General features: G+C 36.0%; 3 protein-coding genes across 6 annotated transcripts in view; 1 reads left to right on the top strand and 2 right to left on the bottom strand.

Annotated features, from left to right (window-relative positions):
• Nucleotides 1–2,165, bottom strand: part of LOC100183074 (chondroitin proteoglycan-2-like) — a 13,417-nt gene extending 11,252 nt beyond the window's left edge. The window contains exons 1-5 of one of the 4 annotated variants that reach the window (XM_009863236.2): nucleotides 2,026–2,165; nucleotides 863–942; nucleotides 645–792; nucleotides 452–531; nucleotides 222–381 (exon numbers count right to left, since the gene is read on the bottom strand). In XM_009863236.2, coding sequence (XP_009861538.1) covers nucleotides 222–381; nucleotides 452–531; nucleotides 645–792; nucleotides 863–942; nucleotides 2,026–2,113 — 556 coding nt within the window. In that variant the 5' untranslated portion in view covers nucleotides 2,114–2,165. Of the gene's footprint in view, nucleotides 1–221; nucleotides 382–451; nucleotides 532–644; nucleotides 793–862; nucleotides 943–1,394; nucleotides 1,499–2,025 lie in introns of those variants that run through there. The other 3 variants (XM_026838729.1, XR_003396857.1, XM_018815836.2) reach the window with 3 other exon arrangements.
• A 3,776-nt stretch (nucleotides 2,166–5,941) lies between these two features.
• On the bottom strand, nucleotides 5,942–9,445 carry LOC104266604 (GLIPR1-like protein 2). The gene is made up of 6 exons (XM_009863240.3): nucleotides 9,064–9,445; nucleotides 8,457–8,645; nucleotides 7,949–8,121; nucleotides 7,523–7,611; nucleotides 7,068–7,312; nucleotides 5,942–6,775 (listed from the first exon to the last, which is right to left on the bottom strand). Exons 1-6 carry the CDS (start codon nucleotides 9,166–9,168, stop codon nucleotides 6,398–6,400), a joined length of 1,179 nt encoding a protein of 392 aa, XP_009861542.2. The 5' UTR covers nucleotides 9,169–9,445; the 3' UTR covers nucleotides 5,942–6,397.
• Nucleotides 9,446–9,538: 93 nt separating this feature from the next.
• LOC101243371 (metaxin-2-like) lies at nucleotides 9,539–11,496 on the top strand (the record flags this gene model as incomplete). The annotated part of the gene is made up of 6 exons (XM_004227133.4): nucleotides 9,539–9,673; nucleotides 9,941–9,988; nucleotides 10,049–10,128; nucleotides 10,557–10,673; nucleotides 11,142–11,273; nucleotides 11,446–11,496. Coding segments are annotated over exons 1-6 (468 nt in total), but the record flags the coding sequence as incomplete, so codon positions are not given.
• Nucleotides 11,497–11,501: the final 5 nt, after the last annotated feature.

The raw sequence follows: 11,501 nt of genomic DNA, 5'->3' as shown, positions 1-11,501 counted from the left end.
TCCAGGTTTTTCAAATGGATCAGAACTGATTGGTTTTCCATCAGAATCCATACATAATTCTAAACAAAATAGATATTGGTAAAAGTTTTACATACAATTTCAGAATCCTGTTTTAGTTTAAATTTATTTTGATTACTGGTGTATGGTTGCTATTGCTATAATCCAAAACATTGTACTTTGACTATGAGACCAACAAAAAAACTCTACTAGTTTTAACTTACGATGAATGATACCAGGATTTGTTGTTGTTGTTATTGGTGGTGGTGGTTGGGTACCACTTCCACAACCAGGTACATTGTAAGGCCAATCACACACACCAATTGCTGGGTTGAATGCAGTTCCTGGAGCGCATGGCATTGTGTACAAATAACCATTGGAACACTGTGAATCAATAAAAATGTGGTGTTAAAATTGCAAAAAAAGAAATCATTTTAAAAGTGTGAGCACTTACTTGGTAGAAGTTATCACAATCTCCAGGTTTTTCAAATGGATCAGAACTGATTGGTTTTTCATCGGAATCCATACATAAGACTGCAAAATAAAAGGAATTGGTTTTTATTCTGTAATAACCAAAAAAATATATATAGTGATGTTTGTACTTGCTGTAGGTTTTAAGTTACATTTATATCGGTATATGGACTTACGATCAATTGTATCGATGGGTGGTGGTGGTGGGGTATTGCTTGTTTCACCACAACCAGGAACATTGTAAGGCCAATCACACACACCAATTGCTGGGTTGAATGCAGTTCCTGGAGCGCATGGCATTGTGTACAAATAACCATTGGAACACTGTGAACCAAGAATAAGATGGTTAATATGCACAAATTAGAAGTCAAATGTAAAAAGTCTGAGAACTCACTTGGTAGAAGTTGTCACAATCTCCAGGTTTTTCAAATGGATCAGAACTGAATGGTTTGCCATCAGAGTTAAAGCATTTATCTGTGGAATTTACATTTTAGGTGTTTTACAAAACCCACACCTTATTCTGTTTTGCGCAGAATATTTTTGGTAATTCAAGTTACCAGTAGTGGGATTTTCGATGGCTTCGCCTATTAGTTTTTCAACTAGTCAAAAAGCTTCTTTGCTTAAGTCAATAGTTGTTTATAAATTTACTTATAATCTCATGTTTGCATTGTTATCTTGTGTGCAAATCTTGAGTACCACTTATCATACGTACGCGCACTTAATGGGAAGTGTGACAATTAAGAGTTGGTTTGCATATAAGTAAAAAGGTGACGGGAGACTTTTGAAATGGCGATTTTCAGTGAGCAGTTGTCCATCGCGCAATATATCTTTGTTGTCGTGCTATCGTATTCAAAGACATAAATAAACTTATTTTATGAATCAGTTATTGAATTCTTAGCGTGGTGCTACATTATACAAACGTTTACGATTTTATAACGGCGGAGTTCCACGCGACCATGCAGAACAGATGGTCGTTTGTCCGACATTCAACCACTTTCTACTGAGAATAGGAATACCTCTAAGAGCCTAGTCCGCAACCAGATCTAAACACACACCCAATACCACAGGCGTACGGCAACTCGGAAATGCGAGCGGTTTTTGGTGTAAACGGTAGCCTGTAGTCAAGCCCACAAGCAAGCCCTAAGACATGGAAACGTTGTATTTCTCATTTGTTCCGATATAGATGACCGCATTCCTTAAACAAACAGGGCCGATTCCGCCGATTCCCGTTTACGTTTTGATGGCGGTTTACACTCATGGATATTGGAGTTTCTATAGTTCTATACCCTTACGATAAGTATCTATCGCAAATTTCGTTGTAAGCGACGTCTCCGAAGAGCGACCTCCGAGTCCGGTATATATAGTGGGTGGGGGAAGATGAAACACCTACTCATTCTATTTTCTTATCCCATTTGGTAGTAAACAAAAAAAAATCAAAGAATTATAAAACCGTATCCTCACAACTCTCATAGGCTGTTGTTAATTGTTTAAATTTCCAATACTTATCATCGACTGTAACACGCATGTTATAAAATCCGAATAACAAGTTTAACTTACCGTTAAGTTCCACTTTCTTGTCGCGAACAGGTTTGCCAAGTGCATAGCTCAGCACGACGAGAATCGTAAGAAGTTTCAGTTTCATCATGGCGGACGAAGATTTCTTTTTCCACAGGAAGACTTAATCTTCTCTTCTTGTAGATGTGGCAAACCGAGACGTCTTATATACATTTTCATGTTTGCCCAGCAGCAGTCGTTGCGGTAAAAACACCGCTTCGATTGTGCAACTCATTTGTGTGCACACGCGTCGCTAAGTTGAACTTCTGACGCAGGATAGTTTTGTACATGCGTCTCACTGTAGATAGGGCGTGATCATACGCGCATGCGCACTGTCGGCCATATCTTTACCCGGCCAATTAAACTTGTGCCTCCAAAGAGAGCTTTGTACACGCGCTCCTCTGTAGATAGGGCGTGCTCATACGCGCATGCGCACTGTCGAGCATGTCTTCTATAGTTGGTGCTTCTTTTGGGTGAAAGGTCCAAGAAAATGATTAAATGTTTTATGTGTGGTATTTAAATATTTTAAAATAATATAGTAGGATGGGGGAAACGGAACACCACAAATATCCTGAGTTTTATAGTTTTAGAAATGCTTTTTGTTTGCTACCAAAAAGGGCGAGAAAAAATAGATTAAAATGTTGTCCCATTTTCCCCACCCTATTTATACATTTATATTGTCAAAACACATGGCTTGTGAAAAAAACATATACTTTTTCAAAACTCGTGGAACAGTGAAAAAATCATTTCCTGCAAGTACATCCTCTTAATGGTTTCGGCATGGCGTAATTTGTTTTTTTTTTATGTTGCAGTTTTTCGCATTACTGTATGTCTGAGTTATCAGGTGGCCTAGGGACTATTTACTTATTAGCCGCGGTTTTAGAAATAATTCGTCATCCGTTTATTTTAGAAAAACTGTTTGCCAAATGTTCTACGGGAGTTTTGCCCTTTACGAATTACAGGAAGTATGCGGTTTATAAAACAACATGTATGGAGAATTGAATTACTAACGGCAACTATAATTAACACAACAGATGTTAAGTAAAGCAATCGAGGTAACAGTCTGGTAGTTTCGATAACAAAGTGTGGCTAGCGCAGAAACATTTATAGTACTGTGGGATCAGATAGAATACTGTTACCACCCAAATTTCATATTTCTAAAGCCTCACTTTTACGAAGCGTTAATGAACAGGAACTAAACACCAATTTTCAAACTCAAAATAGATAACTTTTTTTTCAATATGTATGACGGATACCAAGAATTAGTACTGTCCCATACCTTTGGTAATTGACAACACCTTAAATAAGTGTATTAAATCCTGCAAGGTGCTATTTAGTGATTCGCGCACCAGGTGGAATTTTACCAAATTTCAAAACAGTCTGGGTAAGACGGGACAATTTAAAATCCTTGTTAAGTTTGATTAATAATTGAATTTGTTATTATGCCCGTATAATGTATGCTTATAGAAAATCTAGTTCGCAAACCAAGAGCGCTTACATTTGACGAAAACGGAACACACAAAAATCGAGTTCACCCAACTGTATAATAAAATATAAAAGTTAATAATGGTGGTAGATATGCTTATATACTATTACCTATACAGGCAATTTTTTAAATTATCTGACAATGTAAATAGAAACATTAGCCATTTAAAACATACATTTTATCACATCAATCAGCACGTTTGTCTATAATCACCTTGAATGCAACATTTGTATTGGGTAAGTTACAAAATAAATGGTAACTGCTTAGGTTTTGGTTAAACAATAAACAACTAAAACCGGTTTCGTTTAAATTTCGTTTAAAGACCCGCTTTTTGGAATCAACAATGAAAGGTCTAATCGTGTAAAAGTGCCAATACTGGCAATCAACGCCAGTTGTGGTCCGCGCCGGCCGCGGGCTTTCGGTTACAGAACCAGCGCAAAAGCATTGTGTAATTGAACGCATGAATTTTGTATTAATAGATAATAACAAATATTTTTGTTGCTTTATCTTTGCAGTAATATTGATAGCCCATATATTTAAAACCAGTACGATGAAAGAATCAGTAATAAAAACATACTGCACATTCCTTGAAGTTCAACTGTTATTTATATAGTAGGATGGGAGGAGGCGGGACACATTTACATTCTATTTTCTCATCCCATTTGGTATAGTAAACAAAGAACATTCAAAATATTATAAAATCGTATCCTCACGACTCCCATACACCGTTGGTATTTGTATAAAACACGATCAGGATATTTGTATATTATGTTTTAAAGGTGTCCCATCTTCCCCACTTTAAACAATTAACAACGGTCAGTGGGAGTCGTGAGGATGCGATTTTATAATTTTTGAATGTTTTTTGTTTACAACCAAATGGAATAAAAAAATAGAATGAAAAAGTGTCCCCACCCTACTATATATAGATGAAAGTTGAAAAGGTGGTTTCCAACATGATTGCGCTTTTAAAATGGTCTTAATTAAAAAATACAGTTCGTATCAGACTACCGGGAAGACTTTCGCGAAACCAAACTTGGAGCGGCCCGGCCGGCCAGTGCAGTGCAGTAGGCCTACTGTATGTCTCCATAGCGGAGCAACTTTCGCATAACCTTTATCATTTACAGGTTGCCTTATTTACAAAGTTGAACAGTTAATCGATATATACGGTCAAGTGCTGGAGAATCTTATGACGAAATATTTGGGACTATATGACGTATATTTAACATTTAGAAGAACCTCTTTGTGGTTAATACTGAAGTGGATAAAGAATATTAACATCTGTTTTATAAGTGTTGTGAACTATAGAAAGCCCCGCATATAGGCCTACAACATTCGCAGAAATCTTAAGTATGTGCACAGCGCGTCGTGTTAAATATGTACACTATACACTAAGGACTCTTAAACTGTTAAATATCGCCATGCTTTCTGGTAATCTACGCCTATAATAATTTTCAGTGGTTTGCTATACGTGATGCGTTGCACCGCAACCTACAGTCATTAAGATTTTTTATTTCGGGGCTTTTGGAACGACATGTGATACTACATAAATTTGTAACTTACTTTTTCGTATTGGTAGCCTGTCTACAAGGTGTATGAAGATGAAGATTTCAAGTCGTGTATTCGTCTAACGAAACTTTTGCGAGTCATCAGATGACAGAGTACAGCAGGGTATCTTTTATCATTTGGTTACAGAATATAATAATTACCTATAATATAATACTGTGGGGTAAAATGGGACACCTTTAGAACTTAATATTCAAATATCCTGAACGTTTTAAACAATTAACAACGGTCTATAAGAGTCGTGAGGATGCGGAATTATAATTCTGTGAATATTCTTTGTTTACTACCACATGAGTCAAAAACAATGAATGAAAAGGTGTTCCATCTTTCCCATCCTATAATATGATACTCTCAGTCTAAAATCTAAATGTTTGCCTAATTAAACACTGATCTACAGAGTCGTTACTTCTCTATTTGCAATTAAATCCTACACTGAGGACGCGAAACTGCATTATGGTACTGTTTTAGCTGAGATATTAAACAGCACTATACAGTAACCAATTTCACTTATTTTTATATTTCTCCTCTAAATGCCTATATAACTGGTCAATAGTAACTGTCCAATAGTAACTGTATCAGTACAGTAACTACCAAACAGCACAGTACTAACTGCCTCAGTCTGATATCGAGCGCTAATAATTGCTATTTTGCGTTGATTTTTAAGGCGCCTTGGTGTGTCAAAATGGCATGCTTAGTTGCTCAGAGGAGACGGCAAATTAAATACGGAAAGTTATAGTAGGGTGGGGAAGACATGACACCTTTTCATTCACTTTGTCGTACCATTTGGTAGTATTCAAAGAAAAATCAAAGGAATATAAAACCGTACCCCGACGACTCCCATATAGTTACTTGTTTAAAACACGGTCAGGATTGGCTATTATGTGTTAAAGGTGTCCCATCTTTCCCCACCCCAATATATATATAAACAGGTACCCCTCGTTTATACAACACACCTAAAAACACCTAATAAAATAACACCGTGCTTTCTTTACCGAATAACACACAGGCCTCCAGCAGTTACGCGTGTCACACATAGAAACCATTCATTATAGCTATATACAAAAATAAGATAGTATAACACGTACTAATTAATTACACGGTTACATTATAGCACTTCTGTCCAGCAATCATTTTTCCAACAATTTGCTGTCGAAAATTTGTGCAGTTGACAAAAATGTACAAATTTTTCTTCCTAGTAAAACTGACTTTTGAATAAAAACAGCCGGCCCGGAACTTATTTCCTCATAGGAACTTCACGCAGACGATTTCACACACCCAAAATGTGTTGCAGCCTGCTTGGTTAATATCCAAGTTACGTTATACTGTTTAAATTTCATCTGGCGTTTTCAGTTGGTCGTCATTTTTTTCGGGGCAATTTGCAGTTTCAGAGTTTGTAGCATCAGAAAGTTTAATATCATCGTTTGCAGGACAGTCTTCTGTAATGTCAGTGTTTATAGTATTGTGGCTCCCAGCATTATCGTCAACAGCATTTTCATTCAGTGTCTTTTCGTTTTCTGGCTCATCGAACTGCGCTGCACGGGTATCTTCATCGTCGGAAAGTTTCGGAAAACTTCGGGCAGATTCGGAAATCGGTGTGGCTGGTTTTGAAGTCCCATCACCAGGGTCTGCCCGTTCTTTTAGTTTTTCACTCAAATCAACATCGTTATCTTGTATTGTCTCTTGTGTCGGGCTGATTTTACCTTTCTGTTGATGAAAAACTGACTGTAACGATTTTTTCTCTATACGGTTATTCTGAGTAAGATAGATATATATACCGTTTGCAAATAGTATCCAATTTTATCCAATTTTATTTTTGAATTATCTTTTAATTGACGCTTTTAGAGTTGTGAAAATACGAATATACGATTACGTAATCCTATATGTATTACTTTTGTTTACAACCAAATGGGGAGATATAAAATAAAAAAAGGACTATCTTATACCCTGCCCTATAATATAAAATGGGTAATTATTACTTGAGATGTAGTTGTCTTACATTGCTTGTGATCTTTTTCAATATAGCTGCCACAACCCCTGCAGCAAATGTCGCCATTATTGCTCCTATAACTGGCCCCGTCATGCCCCCACATGATGGTGTTTTTTGTTTGTGTACGTAAGGTTTGTCTCTTTGCCCGTTTTCGCACAGGTTTTTGGTACAAGTGTCGTTTTCGTTTTCGCACTGTGAGCACTGGTCCCCAATTTTGTACGGCATACTGCCAATCTCATGTAAAGTGTAGTCGCCTGCATATACATGTAAACAGAAGAAGTATACTGAATGAATGAATGCGTATGTAAATTTGCTATCGCATGGCGGGGCAGTCGTTATGGGGGCTTGTTTCGTATATACCTTATGCCCGCTCATTAGTTACCACGCTTTTTTGAAGCAATAACTGTCTTTAGTGAAACAAAAGCCAAAATAATCTACCAATGATAAAATTAACATATACATACATTTCGGTCCGTAGAAACAAACGTAAAAGATGACGTTTTGTGCCTTATTCGAACCAGTGTTCATTTCGGGACATCGTGACGCACCACACCTGGAGTATATGAATGAATGGTTTAGTCTTTCGTTTTAACTGTAGTTTTGTTTTGCCTCAAAAAACATCGGCTCACAATATGATGGCAGTGTCGAGCATCGAACCCGTGTTTTCTGGGCTAGAGACAGTATAGCGGTCAAATAATATACTGGTATCTACAACCTTTACTTATAGGGTTGCGGTAACCACAACTGTGTCACCAGTAAAGTAGAGTGGGCGAAGACGTGGAACCTGTGACACATAATCCAAATATTCTATTTGTTCTTTTACCAATTAGCAACGGTTTAAAGTGTCCCATCTTCCCCCACCCTACTATGTTTGCAATCCTAAACTGTACCCGATTTTATAAGTTTTGCTGCACATGAGTTGTACATATTCTAAACAGAACGAATTATCGTTACAAGTTAACGTTGTGTGGTTGAAGTTACGTTGCTGCCACATCCATTTGAGAAGCGGCTTAAATTGAAAATCGGCAGTCCATTCCACTCCCTCCTTTGACATGTAGAAGTTCTATAACATAGAACTCTGTTAGAGAGTATGGCCATATAGTTATGTAAATATTGTTTGTTCACCACTAGAGGGTACTACATGGAAGAAAATGAAACTCGGACACTTATTTACATATAGATTCCACATAAACAATTTTTCAGCGTATAATGCTGTTTTCCGTTATGTAGGCTATAGTAGGTTTGCGTAAGACGGTCAAAGTTTCATTTTCTTTCATAGTACTAAAAAGATTCTTTGTTAAACTGTAAAAAATGTAATAAAGCAATGATCATACACTCTCAGTAAAAAAATTGAAAGCCAAGACAAATAATATCCTTTTCAGGTAAATAAAATCTAACCTGGCCTATATTTTCCCATCTCTCTAATTCAAAATATTCCTTGTAGTCATATTGGCAGTCGCTCGACCAATCGGAGGCCTCGTTGGCGAGCTGGTCATCCCACGTGATAAACCTCATGTCCGCTGCCGATGGCGTTGCATTATGGGTGCGCAAATGGTTGTGGCCCCTTAGTATGTTGTTTAACGAGTCCTGAACAACAAAACTAATATTATATCGTGGAATACATTAAAGGGGCTACATTTTCCACAGTATTTTAACTATAAGCGTTCAAAGCTGAGTGACACTTTTTTGTATTGTAGCACATCTGACATTTTTGTTTCAGCGTTTTTAAAACCAACTACCTGTCTTTTAAAGTGCACACTATAATTGCCCATTTTCACGAAAAGACTAAATGTACACTAACTGAAAAGCGTGGTTAATTATAAAAAAATCGATTAAAAATGCGGGATATTATGTGCTAACACGTTAACAACGTAACCATCTTACCCCACATTACCTTATATACATTTAATATGCCTGTTTAGTCCAATCCACATTTTAAATTATTTATTTAAAAGCTACTGTTTAACTAGAAAAATTTAGGTTTTAAAATTATAAATAAACATACCTCGTCAAAAGAAAGTTTTTCTGAAGCAATCCCATTCGAAAGCACTAAAAAGCCAACGAAATGTTGTAACATAAAAATAATTCTACACAAATATGCTTTAGCCATGGTCGGATAGCATCGAGTGTTATTAATATTCGGGTGTTACATTTTATATCATTACAAAATTAATGAATTCGTGTTGAACGCTCTTATCATTAATCGATACATAAGTATTATATGGGCGCACTTGACTTTTTTGGTAAAAACAATAACCTATCTGAAACCTATTAACTTGACGGCTATTGGGGGTGCCACAATGTAGCCTACCTCAAAATAGCGTTTGTAAATACAAAAGCAAATTTTTTTAGCTTAGCTTCTGTTACATAGTACTGTAGGGTAAAATGAGATCGTAGTACTCAACTATTGTTAAAAAATCACACAAAAAAATAACATTTTGCAAACATTGTGATTTATTTCGATTTCGAAAAATTTGCTAACTCGATGACGTCAGGACTTTCACCTAACAATGGGGATTTCCCCGTCAACATTTTTGGAACGTGAAATTTCGTATAAATGTAGCTTTATAAACTAATGTCATTACTCCACGAGATTATAATGTCTCAAATCGAAGGTAAGATCTTTTTTTATTTTGAACATCAAAAACAATCACCCACAAAGTTAAATTCTTGGTAACTCAGAATCTAGTACGAGGTGTATGAAACAAAACACATAAGCTAACATGGTATAACGAGTTTAACGACTGTCGTTTTCCAGACGTGCGAGGAAAAGCAAGTTACATTTATTCACTCAACTTTTTTTGGTTTATGCTAAGTTATTAAAAGGTGGTATTTTGATCTTTTTATTATACCGTTTTAAATGCATTTCCTCTATTCTGTAGCACCAGAGAACTGGCCTGATAACGTCACTTTATACAAACCAATTGAAGGTATGTTAAATGTTTAACTTGGGAAGAATTAATTACGATTGACATTTGTTTTATATACAGAGAGCCAAATACTGTTGAATGAAAATGCAGCTTCTCTCACTGTACAAGTATTTATGCACATGACTGAACTAAGAGTTAAGGTAAAACGGTAACAGGTTTTGTGTGAAAGTAATATATATCAACCCAATAGTTAATTGTTGAGAAAAATTTATGCTGCTGGGATTGGATTTTTTTCTATATTCTCTGGCAAGAATATTTGCCTATGTAATTCAATAATTGAAAGAATGAATTTAACTTGCTTTATTCTCATGGGTGGGGAAACGACAGTCGTTACTACTTGTTCGTTTATGCACCTTGTGCCAGCTCACGTGTTACCATGTGCATCGCTTTGTAGGTAATTTTTTTATGTATGGCTAATAATTTGGACAACCCATTAGTGACCACAGGGTCATTCAAACAGGACATAAAACCCTGTTGACTAGAATAAACACGCAAGAACACAAATCATGAATTACTACAGTATTCATTTTCCTGTGGTATTTATGCAGGAACAAACCACATTTTTCAGGTTATCCAGAAACACAATGCTGAGTTTATGTCACCTTCAACTGGACTACCAGTTTTATTTTGTGGAAATCTAGTTTTATCAGAACCAAGTCCAATCATTAATTTTCTTAAGAAAAAGGTAACCCAAATTAAATATTACTTATGCTATTTGTTGTTGCTTGGCAGATTGAAGAAATTGTAATTGGGTTGTTGTCTTATACATAATGCTAACCAGTGTTCAACAGTAGTCCACTTCAGCATTTTTTTGTTTGATAAACCCTTTTTATTGTATCAAACTCATGCACCCTGTTTACCTAAAAAGCGATATGAAAAATCATTAAGCAATTATGCATATCATCATTTCAACTAAAAAACCGTGCGAAGCAGCTGAGTTCTTAAACAACTGTTTTTGTAAAATTTATTTGTTTAGTGTGACAAGTTTGTGATGTACTTTTGTATACCTTTTCGTACTGGTGCACGCCCATTTAATTTTTGCGCACCTTAAACGGGTTAAAGAGCAATGTTCTACAGCTTAAAGTGCAATTAATTGAAAGCCATTGCTGAAAAAATCTTAACTTTAAAATACTTAACCAAAATACACTTTCAGGCAAACAATCTAAGTTCACACCTAAACGATGTGGAAATAACTGAATTGAAAGCTTACATTGAACTTGTAAAAAATGTTCTTGTGCCAGCGGAACTATTTATAACCTGGGCTCATGAAGATACAATTAAAAAGGTAGTTTTTGTATGGTAGCTCAAGCCATTGAATGTATTTTGTTTGGTATATTTCGCAACTACTTGGCCAAAAAATCTTCTTAAGTAACTCCAGGGTTTGCAAAATTGTTTAAAACTAAGATATTTTGTTTTTAATACTGTACACTGTCATGGTAAAAGTTTTGCAATTTCAGATCACTTATAAAAGGTATGGAAGTCCTTATAAGTGGCCGCTGAAACATATTTTATG

Source organism: Ciona intestinalis, unplaced genomic scaffold, assembly GCF_000224145.3.
Source record: "Ciona intestinalis unplaced genomic scaffold, KH HT000105.2, whole genome shotgun sequence".
Lineage (NCBI taxonomy): Eukaryota > Metazoa > Chordata > Ascidiacea > Phlebobranchia > Cionidae > Ciona > Ciona intestinalis.
Note: the sequence above shows the minus strand (reverse complement) of the source record. Positions and strands in the feature narration are given on the sequence as shown.

Bases quoted from the DNA above. Each gene is read 5' to 3' on its own strand.
- LOC104266604 (XM_009863240.3), bottom strand. From the start codon at position 9,168: ATGGCTAAAGCATATTTGTGTAGAATTATTTTTATGTTACAACATTTC. The intron at 8,646-9,063 runs GTATGTTTATTT...TTTGTTGTTCAG, and splicing joins AAAAACTTTCTTTTGACGAG to GACTCGTTAAACAACATACT. The intron at 6,776-7,067 runs GTAAGACAACTA...TTTCATCAACAG, and splicing joins TGAAAAAGATCACAAGCAAT to AAAGGTAAAATCAGCCCGAC.